General features: G+C 39.3%; 1 protein-coding gene across 3 annotated transcripts in view; it reads right to left on the minus strand.

Annotated features, from left to right (window-relative positions):
• Positions 1–21,426, minus strand: part of LOC126161412 (mitogen-activated protein kinase kinase kinase 7-like) — a 182,457-nt gene that overhangs the window by 149,021 nt on the left and 12,010 nt on the right. For all 3 annotated transcript variants that reach the window (XM_049917201.1, XM_049917200.1, XM_049917199.1), the window contains exon 3: positions 11,910–12,027. In XM_049917201.1, coding sequence (XP_049773158.1) covers positions 11,910–12,027 — 118 coding nt within the window. The remainder of the gene's footprint in view (positions 1–11,909; positions 12,028–21,426) is intronic.

Raw genomic sequence — 21,426 nt, forward strand, 5'->3', positions numbered from 1 at the left:
ATAATACACATCATAACTCAAAGGCACAGAATAAATGATACAATCCAAACTAAACAACTGACAATCCACAGATCTCCAAAATTAAGTCAGGTGACAAGTTCATTGAAAACCCTTCAGAAACAACAGAACATTAGAATGAATGAATCAAAATCAGATGTTGATTTAAGTGACTATCTAGGTAATGTCCCTATCTTCAGTTAGCACGGAAGTTCTAACTAAACATAAAATTGCAGTTAAATGTGTAGAAAAAGCAATATTATCTTTAAAAAAATAAAACTTCAACTGAATGGGATGAAATAACCTCCAGAATAATTAAAACAGTTCCTAGTATACTATGAAGACCCCAATCCATAACAATTAATCAGTCATTTGAAGAAATATGTTTCGTAGGTGCTCTAAAGGCTGTTATTCAAGAATGGTCATCCCGATCAGCAGTTCACTTCCCAAACTTTACAAAAGTATTTGAAAAAAATTTATAGCACAATCTAATGTTGGCATATCAGACTAGCTTTGTGACTGGACTGAAGAGTTTCTAGCAACTAGAACACAACATGTCATTTTCAATGAAAAGATATATTCAGACATAGAAATAACTTTGAGCATACTCCACGGGGGTGTTACAGTGTATTCCTTCTCACAACATATGCAAATGGCCAAAAGGATAATGTTGGAAGTTCCATAATGGTGTTGTGGACAGAGATGTTGTATTGCTAGAAAACTGTAGAGATGATTAGATGGTTGATTTCGGGGAAGGGACCAAACCGTGAGGTCACCGGTCCATGATCTAGGATGGCAGAAATATGGGAGGAACAACACAAACAGCACAGGCCAGTCAAGGGGAAGGGATAATCGTGCAAAACGTACGGGCAGCAGGAAGAGGAAAGAACAGGAGAGGGGTGGGTGGAAATGGGAAGAGCAGTGGTGCCCCAGAAACGATACACACGATGGGGCACCTGCACTGCCACCGAACTGTCCCAACATCCACACCGTATTACACCAGGGTGTATAGGCGGACAAGGAAGAAAAATTCCCTTATTTCCCGGTTAAAAATACACTTTCTCCGAGGTGAAAACACACTTTTTCCGTGTAAAGTGACAGTAAATTTTCCCTTATTAATCCTTTATACATGGGCGTAGAATTTCCCAGCACTTTAGAAAATGAAACGCAGAGAAAAAGACACTTTTTGGAAATATCTCTTATGTGCACCAACATGTGCATTGCCTATTTTGGTATTACGAAAGTATACACTGGAATTCCACCAAATACCACATGTTACTTTCCGAATCATTGAAATCAAGAGTCCAATTTATTTCCGTAAGCCAGTCATGCTCATGTCATGTGATCTCAGCAGCCGATGACAGCGGATATTCAGAGCATAGGACATGTGATGTAGTCAGTCAACAGCAACATCACTGTTACATAGCATGAACATACAAACAGGGAACGTTAATAGTTTAAACTAATATATATAGTGTTGCTACAAGAAAAGCAAAGCTTTAATGTATAATATTGGTCTCTAAGGTTAATCAGCTGCAAGAGAAGCTCAGATTTCGCATATAATGTTGATCTTATTTGCGCGTGTTACACTTTAAGATATATCACACAAATGTGCCAGCAAAATTTTTAATAATGACATAAACGTCTGATCAGGGTTCGAAATTCTTCTAAATGGCTCGTCATCAAAGAGCTGATGTTTAAATGAGATTCAAACGCTCTGTGATTTAAGAAATTCATGGTACATTCTCGCACATAATTCAACTAACATAAAAGTATATTTACTTTGAAAGTAACGCTTTTCAAACCACCATTCACAATATTTTCCCGCAACCTATTAGAAATAGGTTCGTTTCAGCAGTTGCCAGAGAGCGCAGAAACAGGCAACATCGTGCTTGCGCAGCTACCATGACGCAGGAAGCCCTTATGTATGTACGTGAAAAACATTAAAAGATCATACATTATGCCACAAAAGAAACAAGACCTCAGAGAATACTCCAAGAGCATCAGAATTTCGTGAACCATACTAAAATGTGTACATTTAAAGTGCATACTTAAAGTGCATATTCGTATGTCCAGATTCCCAATGAAGTAGACCTCAACTTGATATTAAGCTTTTCAGTGTGGTTTTCGGGATGTAAATTTTCTTGGAGCACCAGTACTGTATTATATCATGTTTGGTTCTTTATTATGGCATAATGCCATACGTGCTAGAAGATGAAAATGTGCACTTGAAATGCATTAAAAGTTTCGTTTCAAATACATTGACTGCCTCACTTGATAAGGTTGATAAAAATCAAATTTCTTTAGCAAACAGACAAAAATAACTTCATTGTTCTGCAAGGTGATTAATGCTTGACAGTCAGAAAAGTCAAATAAAATAAAATCTAAAACGAATGACATATTTTAGCCTGCTGTAATTATGTGAATGTATTTTAATTCACTTGATAGCACCCTGCCACAGATGTCTGTTTTGTTTTCATTTGACGTGAGAGTAAATGAAGGGGAAACAGCAAAATCACTAAATGTAAACATGGATCACGTGGAGACTACCCACTATAACTCTGACTGCTTTGCGCAACAGCCTCGGATCTACGATATTTGTGAAACGGGTCAATTCTAAGAAAATCGAATTTTCAAAAATACATTCATCTTGTAGCGCACATCTTTCTGAAAAGTCTGAAACATAAAACATATATGTTCAAGGAAATGTAAGACATGTTACTTGGTGTCAAAGTGCAGTGCCACGCCTCTTCACAAAGCATTCTTCTAACGCATATCACTGTATTTCGCTTTGTGGAATTGAAACGTGTATATTTTGTAATGGATGCCATCAATCTATATTCAGGACAGTGCGAATTGAAATGTCCTGTCATGCCTCTCCTGCTCCCAGTCGGCCGGTTTGACATCCTGCCTCCCCCCCCCCCCCCCCCTCTTTAAAAAAAAAAAAATCTTGAAATAAATAGCAGATGGGATTATTTGTAATCGGCAGAACAGGAACTCTTCAGAAAATTTGCACTCTTTATTAGCTAATAACTTGCTGTTGTGTGTGACATAAACTGAAATATGTGATACATAAAACCAATAAAGAAAAAAAGAAAAGAGACAAGCAAGAAAGTACACATTTCTTCAATCCTTAGCTCCTAGCATTTCTCTCTCTCTAATCTTGCTACACCTTTACACGGTATGCTTTCCTTTCTGCAAAAGAATCTATTACCTCGAAGCTCGTCAAACGTTTCGCTACATGAAAATTCAAAATGTCGTTATCTAATACGGAAAAAGCTGTTAACACAAATAATACCTAAGACTGGTGTGGTTTCTTGATCTGACTACGTCTATTATGTCACTGTCTGCTAGATAAAACAAAATATGCCTTTCTAATATTGGAGCAATTTTGTAAGACACACCAAATAAACGAGACTATTTTGGCACAAATGGTCATTTTTATAATATGACAAAATATAGTTTACGAAGTGCCAATATCAAATGCCTATTAGGCCTACTACAAGCAAAAGGCTTTATATTAGAAAATAGTTTCACATTTCATTCATACGCACCAGATTCTCAAACTGAGATCGAAAAGTAGTATAAAGAAATTTTTATATAAATTTGGAATCTTCTTATTCTTCCATAATTTGTGTGATGTCCCCGTTTCTTCTCCTTCCTCGTTCTAACAAACAATCTTGTCATCACCAATTCTGCAGCTATTCCTGCCATTGTCAAAATTTGTTCGCCGAGTAATTTCACTAACCCTGCCAGAATCACAGGTTTAGTATCCCACGTTTGTTTTCCAGTTAGGCACTATTACACATTCGTACAACACGTTTTCCGCGTTACTTCCAGAATAGAACTGAAGTGGCTGCTAGCCTGGGACTGTACAACTGGTCCTTACTAGTGTGGCGATCTGGCCAAACATTTTCTGTCAAAATTTCATTTTCTTGCATACACTGAGAAGATAGCACGAAATATTTCTCACCTGTTATTCCTGTCAGTCGTTTATTTCCATTATGGTAGTCTGAATCTATGGATTTCACTAGTAATTATAACAACGCTGATCATTCGCAAACCCAATCAACCACATAATCAGACAGCGATTGGCATTCATCCATTCAGCTTTACTCCCTTCATCTCGTGTAGCCCTGTCCCCTTTTGTTTGCAGAACGTTTATTTCTAGATGCGACGAGGGTTCTCCTGACAGACATCACGTATACTACGCACACTTTCAAAAATCAACTATGATTTATTCAGACATCAACTTAAAATGTGTTAAAAAATGTTCAAAAAGCCACAGGGAAGCGTTTCAAAATCATATGAATAATCGTTAGACAAACGTGTGCTGGATGCTAAGCGCTTTGTGAAACAACTATTTTTTTCCCTCGAGAATATGAACTTGGCGCCCCCTTTCCCCCGGTAGCATCTAGCTGCTTGCTGCAACTGCTTGCACAGCCAATAGCCACATTCCTGTAGCCAGAAGCGGCAGAAACTACTGCTCAAACGTGACTCAACTGCGCATGCGCATGAGCCTACTCATAACTGCTAAAACAAAATCTAATGTAAACAGTTGTGACTTCACGCTCATCGGAGGCAATTTGTTGTTATGAAGCATTGCATAGTCTTTCTAGAGCCTTTGACACATTTTGCTGTTGGCAGATGCTTGCATGAGCACTGTGTGTTGTCGTATATGGCGCATTTCCTTTGAAATTTAAGTTATTTTTGTTTTTCTCTCTCTTTAATTTTTATTGTTGAAGTATTATTCCGCAGTACGGGGATACAGTAATATCTTAGATTCCAGTAATGTCTTTAGGATACACTCCATACACACTTTTACGACATGCTTCATTAATAATAACACCAACAGAACGCAGAGACACCATTTGTCAACTGCACACTTCAAGAACTTCTAGTTAAACAAGTGTGAGTAGACAATTGTTGGTATACGAGGGAAGACAACAATCAGACTTGTATAGGCTTGCAGATGCAATTGTTAGCCTGCTGAAACAATTACCACAGCATTGTTTCGACAAATAATCATTACCTAGTATAATGTGGTGTGTTACATTATGCAATTAGTATACTTTATTTAATTAGCCTACCAGATATCACAGATGTTAAAAAACGTATTTTTGACTCGTGTTTGTAATATTTTTTCCATAACTTCCAATTGAATCTCAAAGTTGGAATTTATACTGAAGTTTGATATCATAAAGGTCTATTAACTGTGAAATTTTCAGATTTTTATCTGGTCCCCCAACACAGATATTGCAGGCCACAAAATGGAAAAATTAAAAAAAAAATACAGTTTTTAAAATAATGTATTTTTTAAAGTGTACGCTGCTCACCACTGATACTCTGTAACTATACTATACAGTGTAGTAGCAGAAAAAATATTAAACTTGAGAAATTAATGTTTCTTTGGAAAACTACTGTTCAAAAATTGAGTTTTTTTTAATTTGTGGCTGATAACTTTGTACTATTAAAAATATATTAAAGAATACATTCAGCTAAGTGATAATGATGTTAATTTGTAGTACAAAGTGCGTTAAACTAAATGCATTTTATCTGAAAGGCGTAGGACAATCCACTACTGAATAATTGTACAAAATGTAGATAGTCGCTAATACGAAAAAACGCATGCGGCCCGGAACAAATACAGAGGCCATTTCAAAATCATAAACAATAAATTTTTAAAAAAAATATTTTTGTGGCTACTAAACATTGGGGAATTTACCCACAAAATATAAAATTTTTCTGAGATGGTCAAGCCACCAGTGCTGGACCACTTGATATGGATCGACCCATAGGTCCAAATGAGAATAGGGGTGCAACGAGTCGAAAAGGAACGTGAGTGCTCCTGTGTTAAGGCAGAAGAGGTTAAGTTGATTGAGAAGGTCGAGTGCACCTCTCTGATAGGGGATGGTGTGCATTAAAGTCACCGAGTAGCAGAAATGGTTGCAGTAGCTGCTCAGTAAGCTGGAGGAAGTCTGCCCCGGTGACATCGAATGGTGGAGGGATATGAACGATACAAAGGTAAAATGTCAAGTGAGGAAGGAAAAGGCGAACTGCAACAGCTTGAAGATGGGTAGACAGGGAGGAAGAGTTGACTGTGAACGTCATCCCATATGAGCACCACAACTCCTCCACAAGATGGAATGCCAACCTCGAGGGGTCACGGTCATGAGGACACAGCTTTGTATCCTGAAGGCAGAGTGAAAGTGGACACTGTGATTCTAAAAGCATCCTTAAATCCTCTTTGTTCGATCGAAGGCCACGAACATTCCATTGGAGGAGAGTCATCGTGAGGGAAGAGGCGTCACCTCAGCAGCTGCCAAGAGCCAGTTTGTGAATACTTGCTGCTACAGGGGACAGAGGCAGGAGGATCCTGCTCCATGAGGTGCACAGAAGTGTCGGCTTTCTTGTGCTGTCGGCCTGCGGAATCCAACGCAGAGAAACGGTCGGTGGTGCGTACCGGCGACACTGAGGCCAGCTGGGTGGAGGCATAATGTGCCAACATCGCCGAAGAGGACCTTTGAGTCAGCGAAGGAGAAGACCATTTGCCTTTGTTGGACTTCTTTGAGCCTTTCCTGTTAGCAGAGGAAGACTCAGGTGTTGGTTGGATGGAGGGACATAGGAAGTCTTCACACGAGTACCCCTTCTGTCCTTTTTGGCCTGGCGGTTGTGGAGCTGGTGACTTAGCCCTGTGAGGTGAGTGTTGGATGGCTAGTTGCACAGCTGGACGAGGGATGGTGATGCCACCATGACACTGGGTGATTTCACAATCTCAGAGCTGAATTTGAGGTCACATGTCAGTGTGGTCATGTCCTTCATGGAGCAAGATGTAGCAAGTGTGGTGTCACCGCCAGACACCACACTTGCTAGGTGGTAGCCTTTAAATCGGCCGCGGTCCGTTAGTATACGTCGGACCCGCGTGTCGCCACTGTCAGTGATTGCAGATCGAGCGCCGCCACACGGCAGGTCTAGAGAGACATCCTAGCACTAGCCCCAGTTGTACAGCCGACTTTGCTAGCGAAGCTACACTGACAAATACGCTCTCATTTGCCGAGACGATAGTTAGCATAGCCTTCAGCTACGTCATTTGCTACGACCTAGCAAGGCGCCATTACCAGTTTATATTGAGATTGTTATGAAGCCTGTACCGTCAGACCGATGTTCTCCAATTATGGATTAAAGTTAAGTATTCCAAGAGCTTCGTACTTTATTTAGTAGACTCATCTCCTTTAACTGTTCCAGACCTCACGCCAGTCTGCGTGAGCTTATAGCGTGCATTTCGGCCTCCTCTAGCAACACGGTGGTGGCTCTTCTGCCAACACTACAGCAAGAACAGTAACATAAGTGCTAGATGGTGGAACGTAGGGTTTGCAACTAGCCAATAACTTGCAAGTGACAGGGTAAGGAACTTTTTCCTTCACCCGGATCTCCTGGACAGCCAACTCATCAAGATACACAGGACAATCTCGAGACGAGGCGACATGGTCACCATTGCAGTTGATACAGCGGGGAGAAGGAAATGGACACTCGCCCTTTTGTGCATCCCTACCACAGGTTACACATGTGGCCGGGTGTTGACAAGACATTTGAGTGTGGTTGATGACACTGTTAGCAGTGCATCAGGTTCAGAATGTACAATCGGATGTTCATAACCTCATAGCCTACCTTGATCTTGGATGGAAGCATCACTCTATCAAAGGTGAGAAAAATAGTGCGAATGTGGGCACTAAGGAGGCATCCGATGGATGAAAATGACACCCTGATCAGAGCGGTATGCTTGGATTTTGGCCTTGGTCAGACTGTCAAGCAGCCTATTGTACATAACACTACAGGAAGAGTTCTATGGGCATCGACACAAACAGGACAAAGTAGCAAGCAGTATCATCTGCTGGCCAGTCTGATGGTGGCCATACATGTTGACAGACAGCTCGTTAGTTGTCACACTGGTGGAAGAAAGTGGCACAGAGGCTGCAGTTTAGTTGGTAGATTGTGTGGCTGCTCTCACAGGGGCCCTGCCTTTGAGGGGGAAGGAACAGGCATGCGATCTACAAACGAAGCTGCAGCAATTGTGCTGCTTTACACAATGCTGCACCTAGCAGCCCTATCCTGTCCCCAACACATCCCTGCACACTCCCATAGGCTGCACTAGCATTTCCTATGCAACTCATCCTTACCCCACTATCCACTTCAGCTAGAAAATGTCAGACACGGTTGCAGTCAGGGCCTAGTGTGTATGGTGTTTTCTACTTCTGAAGCTGGACTTTGTACAAAACAGGATGAATACGCGGACAAGGAAAAAACTCCTGGATTTTTCCTGGATGTCCCGGTTAAAAATACACTTTCTCCCAGATGAAAATACACTTTTTCTGTGATAAGCGACAGTATACTTTCCCTCAGAACTATAAAACGTATCAATCCTTATCAAGGGTTAAGGTTTTATGCACACGCTTGAACTTCACGGCACATTAGTAAATGACCGCGAGCGAAAAAAAGAGAGATATTTGATGTGCAGCAACAAGTACGCTGCATATTTTCATATTACAAAAGTATAAATTCGAATTCCACCAAACACAGTACATTAGTTTCCGAAGTGTTGCAATCGAGATTGCAATGCCCTTTTGTAAGTCAATCATAGCTCATGTCATGTGATCTCGCCAGCCAATGAAAGCAGATATTCAGAGCATAGAACATGTGATGTAGTCAGTCAACAGCAACATGATTGCTAAGTAGTGTGAACACACATGTAGAAAAAGTTAATGGTTTAAATTAATGTACAAGCATGGCTACAACAAAAGCTACACTTTCACATATAATACTGATCTCAAAGATCGATAAGTCACCAGAAAAGCTAAGCTTTCAGGTATAAATTGGTCTTTTTTATGTGTGTTACACTTTTAGATACATCACACAAATGTGCCAGTAAAATTTTAAATAATGACATAAATGTCCGGTCTTCTGGGCTAAAAATTCTTCTAAGTGGCGGTCCTCAAAATGTTGAGTTTTAAATGAGAGTCAAACACACTGTGTTTTACGAAATTCATCACACATTTTCATATGCAACATAATTCATCTTGCGTAAAAGGAAATTTACGTTTTTTAAACCACCATTCACAATATTTTCCCGCAAGCTATTAGAAACAGGTTCGTTTCAGCAGTTGCCATTGACCACCATAAAACAGTCATTACTGTGTGTGTGCAGCTACGATGACATACGAAGCCGTTATATTTGTATGTTTAAAGCATTAAGAGATCTTACATTATGTCATAAAAGAAACAGGACTTCAGATGGTATTCCAAGAACATCAAAATTTCATGACCATACTAACATACATAATACCGCTTAAAATGCACAGTTGTATGTCCAGATTCACAATGAAGAAGGCTCCAACGTGATATTTAGCTTATAAGTGTAGTTTTCAGGATATAAATTTTCTTGGAGTACCAGTACTGCATTATCTCATTTGTGGTTGTTTTTTATGGCATAAGGCAATATGTGCCAGAAGATGAAAACATGCGCTTGAAATCCAGCAAACAGTTGAAACTAGCCAATAGTCTGCAATGAAACACTTCATTTCAAATAAATGGACTGCCTCAATGGAAAAGATTAATAACAGCCAAATGTCTTTAGCAAACCGATGAAAGTAACTTCATCGTTCTGAAAGGCGATTAATGCTTGACTTTCACAAGCCTAGGGAGGATAAAAAAAAAAAAAAAAAACTAATAACGTATTTCTGACTTCCATAATTATGTGAATGTATTTTAAATCAATTGGTGGCTCTCAGCCACAAAAATCCGTTTTGTTTTCATTTGATGTGAGAGCTGTAAACAAAGAGGAAACAACAAAATCACTGAATGTACACACTGTGTGCCAGAAAAATTTTTCAGGTAGCATCTGGCTGCTTGCTACAGACGATACAGCCACACTTCAAGTAGCCAGAAGCCGGAGGGAGAATGTACTGTTCACACGCGACTCAACTGTGCAGGCGCGTGAGTCTGCTGGTAACTGCTCTAACGAAGCTATTGTAAACGGTTGTGATGTCACACTCATCACAAGCAGTTTGTTGTTATGAAGTATTACATAGTCTTTCGTCCTAATTCCATTAACGCATTTTGCTGTTGGCAGACGCTTGCATGTGCAGTGTGTTTTGTTGTAAATGGAACATTTCCTTTGCAACTTAAGTTTTACTTTTTTTCCCTCTCATTTATGTTGTATTGCTGCAGTATAATTCTGCAGTAATATTCTTTGTTAGACTATCAATTCTTAGCAGTCAAAATTCCAAAAATTTAACCAAAAACTAAAACACTGAAAAATTCTCAGAATTCTAAAATATTCCCATGTTTTTCCCAGTTTTCTGCTGGATGAAAAAATTCTTGGGTTTTTCCCGGATTTCCCAGAGCGTATACACCCTGGCAAAAGCTTAAATATTTGTAGCATTATTTTTCACAGTGCTTGTCTGTGTTTCAATACCTTCTCTATGTGGTGAGTAGCACTCTATCCTTTCCATGTCATTATAACAATATTCTGAGAAGGAAAGTTGCTACTCACCATGTAGTGGACATGCTGAGTCGCAGATAGGCACAACAAAAATATTTTCACACTTAATGCTTTTGGCCAGTGGCCTTTGTCAACACACACACACACACACACACACACACATACAGCTCACACACAGGACTACTGTCTCAGGCAACTGCTGCAAGCAGCAGCAGTGCCTGATGGGGATGGCGATTGGTTGGGGGAGAGGAGGAGGTATATAATACAGCTGGCGGAGTCCTTCCACCAGGTAATCCTTGCGGTTCAGAACAACAGTGGTGGAGCCTTTGTCCGCGTATAGGATTATGATGTTGGGATTAGTTTTTAGATGGTGGACTGCAGTTCTTTCTGCGGATGAAAGGTTAGTCTGCATGCTGAGGGATTTGGGCAATGATGATGAGGCAAGGTTTGAGGTTAAGAAACTCTGGAAAGTTAACAGGGGGTGGTTTGGAGGCAGTGGGGGTGGATCACAGTTGGATGGAGGAGCAAACTGAGTTAGGCAAGGTTCAGTATTGGTCTTTGGTTGAGTCCGATGGGTAGGGTTGGTGGTGAAAAAGTGTTTCCACTATAGGGACTGGAAGAAAGATAGAAGATCTTTAACAAGTCCTGCATAAATGAATTTGGGAGTGGGGCAATAGGTGAGGCCTTTGGAAAGGACTGATATTTCTGTGGGCTAAGGCTTCTGGAGGAAAGGTTCATGACTGTGTTGCGGGTCTGTTTAGGTTCTGGATTCTGCGTGGTGGTGGGAGGGAGTTTTGGAGGGTGAGGTAAGTGTAGTAGGTCTGCGAGACAGGGTTTGTCAGTTATGAGGGAGCATGGGGGAGGTTGGGAGTATGGAGGTAGTTGTAGAGGTGGTGGACAGTGGCATTCCAAGGTGGGAGTAGCAAGTGTGCAGGATGGAGACCTTTTTGAGGTGGCATCATGCATGTTGCCCAAGTTCCTGCAGGGCAAGAGTTTCAATGTGTGTTGTGGGTTCCAGGAATTTGGGATTGCATAGCAGGAGAATTTTGCGGATGGAGAGAAGGTACTGCAATGAGGTTTTGGCTTGGTTGATATAGTTTTGCAGGACTATGTTGGTGAGGGCTAAGGATTGGCAAAATTTGAACAGATGGATGTCATTGAGAAAAGCCACTGGCCAAAAGCTTTATGTGTGAAAATCTTTTTGTTGTGCCTATTTGTGACTCATCATCTCTGCTATATGCTCAGTAACAACTTTTCTTCTCAGAATATTGTTACAGTCCATCCTAGATTTTCCACTGTTTGATTCTTTCCATGTCATTGTTAGTCCATCCTGAACTTTCCACTGCTTAAATAATAATAATAATAATAATAATAATAATAATATCCATTAGTTTAGATTATATAAATTAATTACCTGTGTATTAATGCTTTTGGTTTCATGTTGTGCAGATAAGCTACACCATTAGCACACTGCAATGCCCAGCTCATAGCATGGCCTGCAGTATATTTAGGTAACGGTCGACAGTGAAGAACTGTAAAAATAAAATATATACATATATACTAAAACTACCTTAAACTGGATGTGTCAATTTAACTTTTTATGCTATGCCAAAGCTAAGGCTCAGAATAAATTCCCTACCAATGTTTCAGGGTGCAATAGCATTGGAATATATAAAACTTGACTGCTCTGTCAACCACTGCACATAAACAAGGTTACTTGTAGTGTGGCATTTCACTGCAAGACACAATAGTTCAATCAATACGAAAGCAAAATCTTATTTGCTGAATTGTCACAAAAGGAAAAAAAGAATGCTTTGACATTTTTATTCTATGAAAAGTGAGCTAACAAATTAAAATCAGCTTTTCTGTTAGTTACTGATCACACTAACAAATAAACGCAGAAGGCAAAGATGGCTGGCATGCTAATTTCTATCTTCCAAAACAAATTTAACTGAGAAGATGATCCCACAATTTCTCCCCTAAGAATAAGATACGTCCCAAAGTAGGAAACCAGAAGTGCAGCAGCCTACAAGTTTATGAATAGTGCATGTGAAAAACTGAGAACAAATATTCATGTTATGACATCTGTACAGCTTGACATCTAAACAAGAGACTGGACAGGTGGAGCTCCTCAACAAACTACTAGAAACTTCACATTCGTAAGTTAAGACACTCCACACAAACGTTTTGGCAAACTTTTTCTACTTTCTAGGCTTATATGATTGTTCGTTAGCAAATTCCTTTTATTTTGGAAAGCTTGCTTTGCCAAGGCTATTCTTCTCTTTATATCTGTGATACATTTATTGTCGTCAGTGATTGTGCTCCCCAAACAACAGAAGTTCTCAACCTGCTCTAGAATATCATCTTCTAGTTTAATATTAACTTTGCCATTTTCTTTTGTCTTCCCTACTACCATAGTTTTAGTTTTCTTCTTACTTATTTTTAGATTAAATTCTCTTAGGATTTCGCAAATTTTATCAACATAAACTCCATTTCCTTTACTGAGTCAGCAAGTTCTACTATATCGTGTGCAAAATGGATACAGTGTATTCGTTCCCCATTAATTTTAATTCCTTTGGCTATTCTTTTACATTTTTCAATGGTTTTTTCAATAAATAAGTTGAACAAGTATGGTGATAATGGGCATCCTTGTCTTACTCCCCTACTTATTTTTGCTTTCTTCTTCACACCATTCACTTCTATTTCTGCTTCCTGCCTTTTATATAGGTCCCTTTATTTCCTTTATTGTTCAGAATAACAATTTCCAATTAATCATGTCAAATGCTTTTTGTAAATCTATAAAGGTCAAGTAGGTATTCCTATTAACTCCAATTCATCTTTCTAATATCATCCTCAGAGCTAGTATTGCCTCTCTAGTTCCTTTTCTGGATCTGAAACCAAATTGGTCTTCTCCTAGATTTGCCTCAATTTTCTTTTTTATTCGATTTTTTATTATGTTTAACATTATTTTGGAAATGTGGGATAGTAAGGAGATAGTTCTATAGTTCACACAGTCCAGAGCATTTCCTTTTTTTTGGGATTATTACTGTTTTGCTGTTAAGCAAATCTGTAGGTGGTTCTTTTCCATCTTCATAATACTCTTTAATAAGTTTATATAAGTACTCTCTTGTTGATTCTCCAATTTCCTTCAGTATTTCTGCTGGGATGTTATCTGTCCCTGTCACTTTGCCATTACTTAGATCATTCAAGGCACTGTTGAATTCCTCTTTAGATATGGGTGGCCCTATCATGTCGATATCCACACTGCTCTCTTCTTCCAGAATTTCTCCCTCATTAGCAATACCTTCTCTTTCATATAGTTCCTCAATATATTCTTTCCATCTTTCGCATACATCCTCTAATTCGAAAAGTAGGTCACTGTTTTTATTCTTGCCCGTATTTGTTTTTGTTCTTGGCTTTATCTGCATTGATTTAATTTTAGAGTAGGCTCTATCAATTCGATCTCCACTTAGATCTTGTAGAATTTCTTTATGTTTGTCATGCTTGCACTTTCTTTTTCAAATCAACATTTCTGTGTAATTGCATTTCTTACTCTTTTGTACTTACCAAAATTTTTTTACCTCAGCCTGTTTCGTTCTTCAATGAGGTCTAGTATTTCCTTGGTCATCCACAGTTTCCTCAGTTCTAGTTTCCTTAATCTCACTAGTTCTTTAGCAGTTACTTCTACAGTCTCTTTGAATCCTTCCCATCCTTATCTGTTACCTATCAGGTTATCGGTCAATTATTTCATGTCCGCAGTTACTTGTTTTTCCTTAATTTTTTCTACAAACCATCTGTGTTCGTTAGTTCTTTTATATTTCTTAAATCTGCTACTATAGTCTGCTATCACTAGAACATGGTCACTGTCTATATCATATGCAGGTATGAGTGGCTAGACTTTATTTGATTTATAAATTTCTTCTTGACTAGGATATAATCTATCTGATACCTTTTGCCATCTGCTGGACTTTTCCATGTATATCTTCTTCTCTTGGGCATTTCAAAACACGTGTTGGTGACTATCATCTCATACTGTTCACAGAAATCTAGCAACCTTTCTCCTCTAGCATTCATTTTTCCTAGCCCGAACTTGCCATTCCATAATCCTTTGTTATCTTCACCAATCGATGCATTGAAATCACCAATAATGATAAGATTGTACTTTTCTTTAACCAGTTTCATTAAATCATCAATTTGCTCAAATACTACTTCTACTTCCTCATCCTTGCCATTTGTTGTTGGTAAGTAAACTGCAATTACACACAAATCCGTGGGTTGTGCTTTAATTTCAATCATCATTATCCTATCACTGCAGTGGTGTGTGTTCAACATGTTGTTCTTCCATTTTCCTCTCAAAATTATAGCGATGCCATTTCTTCCTGTTCGAGCACTGCCACCTTGAATGATCCTGAAATCCCCCGACATAAAATCACCGTTGCCGCCCCATCTAGTCTCTCAGATTCCTAAAATGTCCAGCTGTGACTTTTACATCAGCATCTTAAGCGCTTCTAGTTTCCCAGCTTTTAATAGTGTTCTGACATTCCATGTTCCAATTCTCATCTGTTCTTTTATTCCTTACAGCCTAACCCAAGACATCCCCCCCCCCCCCCCCCCCCGCCCTATGGAGATCCAAATGGGGGAATTGAAACTCCGGAAAATTTTGAATTGGACGTAGACACATTTGTATTTGGGAATCCTGTATGGGATTGTTAATGCAGTGCTTTCCCATTGCCTTCTGCATCCTCCTGCCGTTGACCATGTTAATGGTTCCTCTGCCTTTGGGGACAATTTCTCATCCCTGGGACAAGGGGGTGTCCCTTCCCTACCCGCTCATCCGCCCCTTACTGGCCATTGGCACTTGGTAAGGTTGGTCTCCTTATACCGGGAGCCATTTGGTTAACAGCCATGTGTTAGAAAAGAAACACAAAAATGTGTAACAAAATGTTACTGTCAGCTTTATGGCTGCAGAAATTGCATTATGAAAACCTATCTGGCGTAGAGATACGAGTTCTTGATTTCACAAGCACAAAACCAAAATCTTGTTTTGAACTCCTTCTGAAATTTGCAAACAAAATTTATATTTCTCACACACAGTACCACTGTTTTTAGATACTGTTTTACCCATAGTTGTTTTCAAGTTTTCTTTTTCTAATACCTTTCAGCACAATAAACACTACACAAATTTTTGAGGAACGAAATGGCTGCTTAACAGACTGCTCGAACAATAAGGCAAAGTGTAAACATAAGAGCGTCATTTGTATTGTACATTGTTCCCACCAATTTTTGTTCCCATGAGTCTGCATTAGTGCCAGGAGAAAGAGACACCATGTGGACATATCTGCATAGGAATAATTATAGGAATAAGAAATGTGCGATTTGCTAGCATATAACAACATTTGTGGAGACTAAACAACTGTAAGGACCAATATGGATTGCACATCTACCAATTATGTGGAATTCAGTACTCTGACTTGTTCATGGTAGTCAAAAGGCTAGAGAATGTGAAAACTGATTATGTATTTCTAGATTTCTGCAAAGCTTCCAATGTGTCCTGCACAGTCATTTAGTAGGTAAATTTAAGCTTAAGGAATGTCAGGCATGATATGCGATTTGACTGGAGACCTTGGCAAGAAGAACACAGCATATTTTCTTAAGTGGGAGGTATTGTCTGAAGCAAAAGCAGCAGTGTGCAGACAAAGAGAGGTGTTATAGGGCTTTCATGACTCATACAAAAGACTAGGCTGTAGCTTACAGGTGCTGTTTATACATGATGCCACTGTGTACAGATACACCACACATTATACAATGCTCCTGACTTTGAGGACCTAGATATAATCAAAACTTATTGCGGAGACTGCCAACTGATTGTAATGCAAGGAAAGTAATACAACTAGGAATATAAGTGAAAAGAGATAGTTTAAATACGCCTCTGCCAATAAGTCCCAGGATCAGTTGCAAAATTCCAATACCCGGTGGCACTCATACAGAATAATGAGGTGAGATGACCACATAACTAGTAATCAGAAAGTGCAAATGTTTCAAGACATGTCAAGAAATATATTACTGTACATCCTCCAGAAACTCCTGAAACAAAGAAGAGCAATGTTTCTGTTCCTGCAAGTATATTTTTCACTTACGATCAAAGAGAGCTGCTGGTTGCTGCACCAGGTGCACTGTTCTTCATGACAGATTATTTCTGTATACCAACAGTACCACTGACATTATCAGCAGGTCTCCAACTCATTTCAGTATATTTTGAGTAATGGAAACTTTGTAATATTTCCCGTGGGCCCATTCGGTCTTAACAGATTGAGTACCATAGGAAAAAAAACCCTCAATGCTTCCTGATATCTGATCAGAAGTTTTGCAAGTGTGTTTCCCAACAATTAATTAATAGAACAGATTTTAAAAAACTACTGAAATTCAAGAAACATGGCATCCAACTGATCAGTTTTGTCTGCAGCATTGCAGATTGCATAGAATGAGTTGTGTATCACACAACTGTTGCTTTTAAAATGAAATCTGATTCCAACATACAAGGTGATTAGACTTAAGTTGATTGCAAAACGTGTTGCAGGAATATATGTCAACCTAGCAGCAGGCCAAGACCACTAGCATCCTCAACAATAGCAGTGCTTTGAGATCTCTTCCTAATTACACAAGGGATACATTGTTTCTTGTGCTATTGTAATATGTTGAGAATATGACGACTTGTACATTGTTACACTTAAGGCTTTTTGGAGCCATCAAGGGCACTCCACGGTAGGAAACCAGAGACACAATACAGAGAGCAGGCAAAAGTGGTAGTGTTTAGGTTACTGGAGATAACTAGTAACATTAGAGTCGTGCAATTTGCAGACGCTATGGGCAGCTGCCCAGGGGAGAAGTTTCACTTCTGAGAATTAACTGGTAACTCCATCCACCACCTAGATACTGTCGTGAGGCATCACTGTAGAAGATGGTCACGAAAAGGCACATCTTAGCAGAGGTAGCAAGCTTGATACTTGCTCCTGAAAACTACAATGTCAGTGGCTTTACACAAGTTAGAGTGCTACTACGGCAACCCCACCCACAGGAGGACAGAGGGCGGGACCAGAGACATATAACACTGTTGTTGCTTGCCATAATAGGAGTGGCAGTGATGTTTAGCTTTCAACTGAGCACTGTTGATACCAAACTTGGAGTTTGTAATGTAAAATACAGAAGCATCACCACCTATTGAGTGGGAGTAGGGGAGGAACCTAACTGTGGTTGGCCAGAGGCGCCCTGGAGATGCAGAATGACTCACCAGATTTCTCGAAGCTTGTTAAGTTCCAGCGACTTGGTAGGCTGACGACAGAAAGGGAGAAATGGTGCGCCGCCTCAATTCTTTAAAAACCCAGGTGTTTGTATTCAAAGGGGTTCTCAGTCAGACTGCTGCGGCACCAACTCTGTGTCACTTGCGGCCAGCCTCAGTAAGCTACAACAGGTCTGCTTTTCTCACTCGGAGTGCCGCTCTCAAGTTTGTACTTAACATGTCGCTAGTCTTCGCTATTTCTGTTAGCTTTTGCCCCCGTGACTCCAGACACTGACTTTTGTTGTGCAACCAACTGCTGCCTTTGCTTTTTCTAATGTTTAGAATTAACCTTCAGTGTGTTAGTCTGATCACGAATAAATAGTGTTTGACTCCTGAATTCCACGAGTCTCATGCTTCAAGCATCCTGTCACGTCCCAGAATCCAAATCTCTCATAGATATCCTGTGACAGTATTTGGCATTGATCCCAGTCATCAACCTGCCTCCACTGGGACTTTGTCTTTCTGCATTTGCTCCTCGCTGCTTGAAAATTGCAGACTGACCTTCAACCCCATCTTCCCTCCACCCTGTGTCAGGACAAAACACTATCCATGATAAATAAAGAGGCCAATGCAATGACATATTCAATGAAAAACTGGGTCCAGTTGCTTAGCTTTAACCCATGGATTCTAGCTGTTTTTTAAATCTAATATTAAACAATGATAAACATTTACGACTCCCACTATCAAGGTTGGTACCAATTCTTTCAAAACCTTTTGAATAAAGAGTTTTAAACTTACTTTCTTAAGTTTTCTACACTTCCTTTGTCAGAAGGGAACGTTTACAATTGACTATGCAGGTAATTTATGATTTGTCTTGAAACAAATCTTGAAAACAATGAGACTACTGTTTTCTTCACAATTTCTTCACTCACAATATTCATTTTGTAATGAATAAGTTATGGTTGCAGATACATATATCTGCATACTGAGCAGGTGAAGTAGGTTAATATGCAGATCATCTAAGAAGTTGGTAAATGATGTTAGTTGTTTAAGAATTTTTAAGATAATTTTAGAGAAAAACAGTTAGCTAAATTTTTTTTATCCCTGACACTTGTGAAATAAGTTTAACTCACCTAATCGACACATGTCAAACAGAAATCATCCTCTTATTACTGTCGTGTGATTATAAAATATGTGCACACTTTTTGGATACATAAATTAAATAATAACTGCATCAAACAGAAAATTCAATTAAGAAAACTGCATAACAACAAGGATGTAGAAATATCTTTGTCCACCCTCATCCTCACAACAGGTGGGGACCTCCAATCTGAAGACTGAGGACCTGCCTCTCCTTTCCAAAATTTCTCAAACAATCCCCCATGCCTACCTGTGGTAGGAACATACAAGTTGTGAGAGTTAGAAATAGCCTTTTCTATTTTTAAGTGTTTTTATTGGTAATGTCTGGAACTTCAGTTTCTGAAGGTACGTACTGTCCAGCCAAACAACACACACCATACAGCCCTTTTGTACAGCACTTGAGGCAGTATCACTGTGATGTGATTATCAATGACAAACAATCCAAGGTACCTCTTCCAGTAACAGATGATGCTAAGGTTGGGACAAAAATGACATGCTTTGGAAAACAAACATTTTGGATTAAGAGAATCGTACTCAATCTTTTAAAAAGATAAAGATGAAGTGTATATGTGGTTAGACCATTCGTTTGGTCTTCAAGTGTGAACTGGCATCATTAAAGGCATAAAAATGTATCCTCAGTATGTGTAGTGTATTACAGAAACCAATAATGGCCATCTAATTTACATAAAACCTTCCAAAGATAAGCCAGTTGGATGTCTGGGTGGACACTTCAAAAGAGGAAGTTACCAGGAGAGTGAATGAGGCCAAAATTCAAAAATTTATCGTGTGAAATAATAAAAATGTCATAACATGGAGGAAACTAAAAAAACCTGGAAGAAATATGACACAGAGACTGACACTAAAAGCCAGTAGACATGTTTAGTTGAATGAAAACAGGACACAGGCTCTAGTCAATTAAGTGTAGCATAAATTGAGAAACTGCCATCAAGCAAAAGCCTTAAGGCGTGGTGTTTCAACAGAAGGGGAATGAACCATAATAATAACAGTAGTAATAATAATAATAATAATAATAATAATAATAAAAACAAACATGATGTGACTTACCAAACGAAAGCGCTGGCACGTCGATAGACACACAAACAAACACAAACATACACACAAAATTCTAGCTTTCGCAACCAACGGTTGCATCGTCAGGAAAGAGGGAAGGAGAGGGAAAGACGAAAGGATGTGGTAATAATAATAATAACAATAGTAATAATAATAATAATAATAATACCAAAGGGAAGTTTGTTGTTGTTGCGGTCTTCAGTCCTGAGACTGGTTTGATGCAGCTCTCCATGCTACTCTACCCTGTGCAAGCTTCTTCATCTCCCAGTACCTACTGCAACCTACATCCTTCTGAATCTGTTTAGTGTATTCATCTCTTGGTCTCCCTCTACGATTTTTACCCTCCACGCTGCCCTCCAATACTAAACTGGTGATCCCTTGATGCCTCAGAACATGTCCTACCAACTGATCCCTTCTTCTAGTTAAGTTGTGCCACAAACTTCTCTTCTCCCCAATCCTATTCAATACTTCCTCATTAGTTATGTGATCTACCCATCTAATCTTCAGCATTCTTCTGTAGCATCACATTTCAAAAGCTTCTATTCTCTTCTTGTCCAAACTATTTATCGTCCATGTTTCACTTCCATACATGGCTACACTCCATACAAATACTTTCAGAAATGACTTCCCGACACTTAAATCTATACTCGATGTTAACAAATTTCTCTTCTTCAGAAACGCTTTCCTTGCCATTGCCAGTCTACATTTTATATCCTCTCTACTTTGACCATCATCAGTTATTTTGCTCCCCAAATAGCAAAATTCCTTTACTACTTTAAGTGTCTCATTTCCTAATCTAATCTCCTCAGCATCACCCGACTTAATTCGACTACATTCCATTACCCTCATTTTGCTTTTGTTGATGTTCATCTTATATCCTCCTTTCAAGACACTGTCCATTCCGTTCAACTGCTCTTCCAAGTCCTTTGCTGTCTCTGACAATTACAATGTCATCGGCGAACCTCAAAGTTTTTATTTCTTCTCCATGGATTTTAATACCTACTCCGAATTTTTCTTTTGTTTCCTTTACTGCTTGCTCAATATACAGATTGAATAACATCGGGGAGAGACTACAAACCTGTCTCACTCCCTTCCCAACCACTGCTTCCTTTTCATGTCACTCGACTCTTATAACTGCGATCTGCTTTCTGTACAAATTGTAAATAGCCTTTCGCTTCCTGTATTTTACTCCTGCCACCTTCAGAATTTGAAAGAACATATTCCAGTCAACATTGTCAAAAGCTTTCTCTAAGTCTACAAATGCTAGAAACGTAGGTTTGCCTTTCCTTAATCTAGCTTCTAAGATAAGTCGTAGGGTCAGTATTGCCTCACGTGTTCCAACATTTCTACGGAATCCAAACTGATCTTCCCCGAGGTCGGCTTCTACTAGTTTTTCTATTCGTCTGTAAAGAATTCACGTTAGTATTTTGCAGCCGTGACTTAT

The sequence above is a fragment of the Schistocerca cancellata genome, chromosome 2, assembly GCF_023864275.1.
Source record: "Schistocerca cancellata isolate TAMUIC-IGC-003103 chromosome 2, iqSchCanc2.1, whole genome shotgun sequence".
NCBI lineage: Eukaryota > Metazoa > Arthropoda > Insecta > Orthoptera > Acrididae > Schistocerca > Schistocerca cancellata.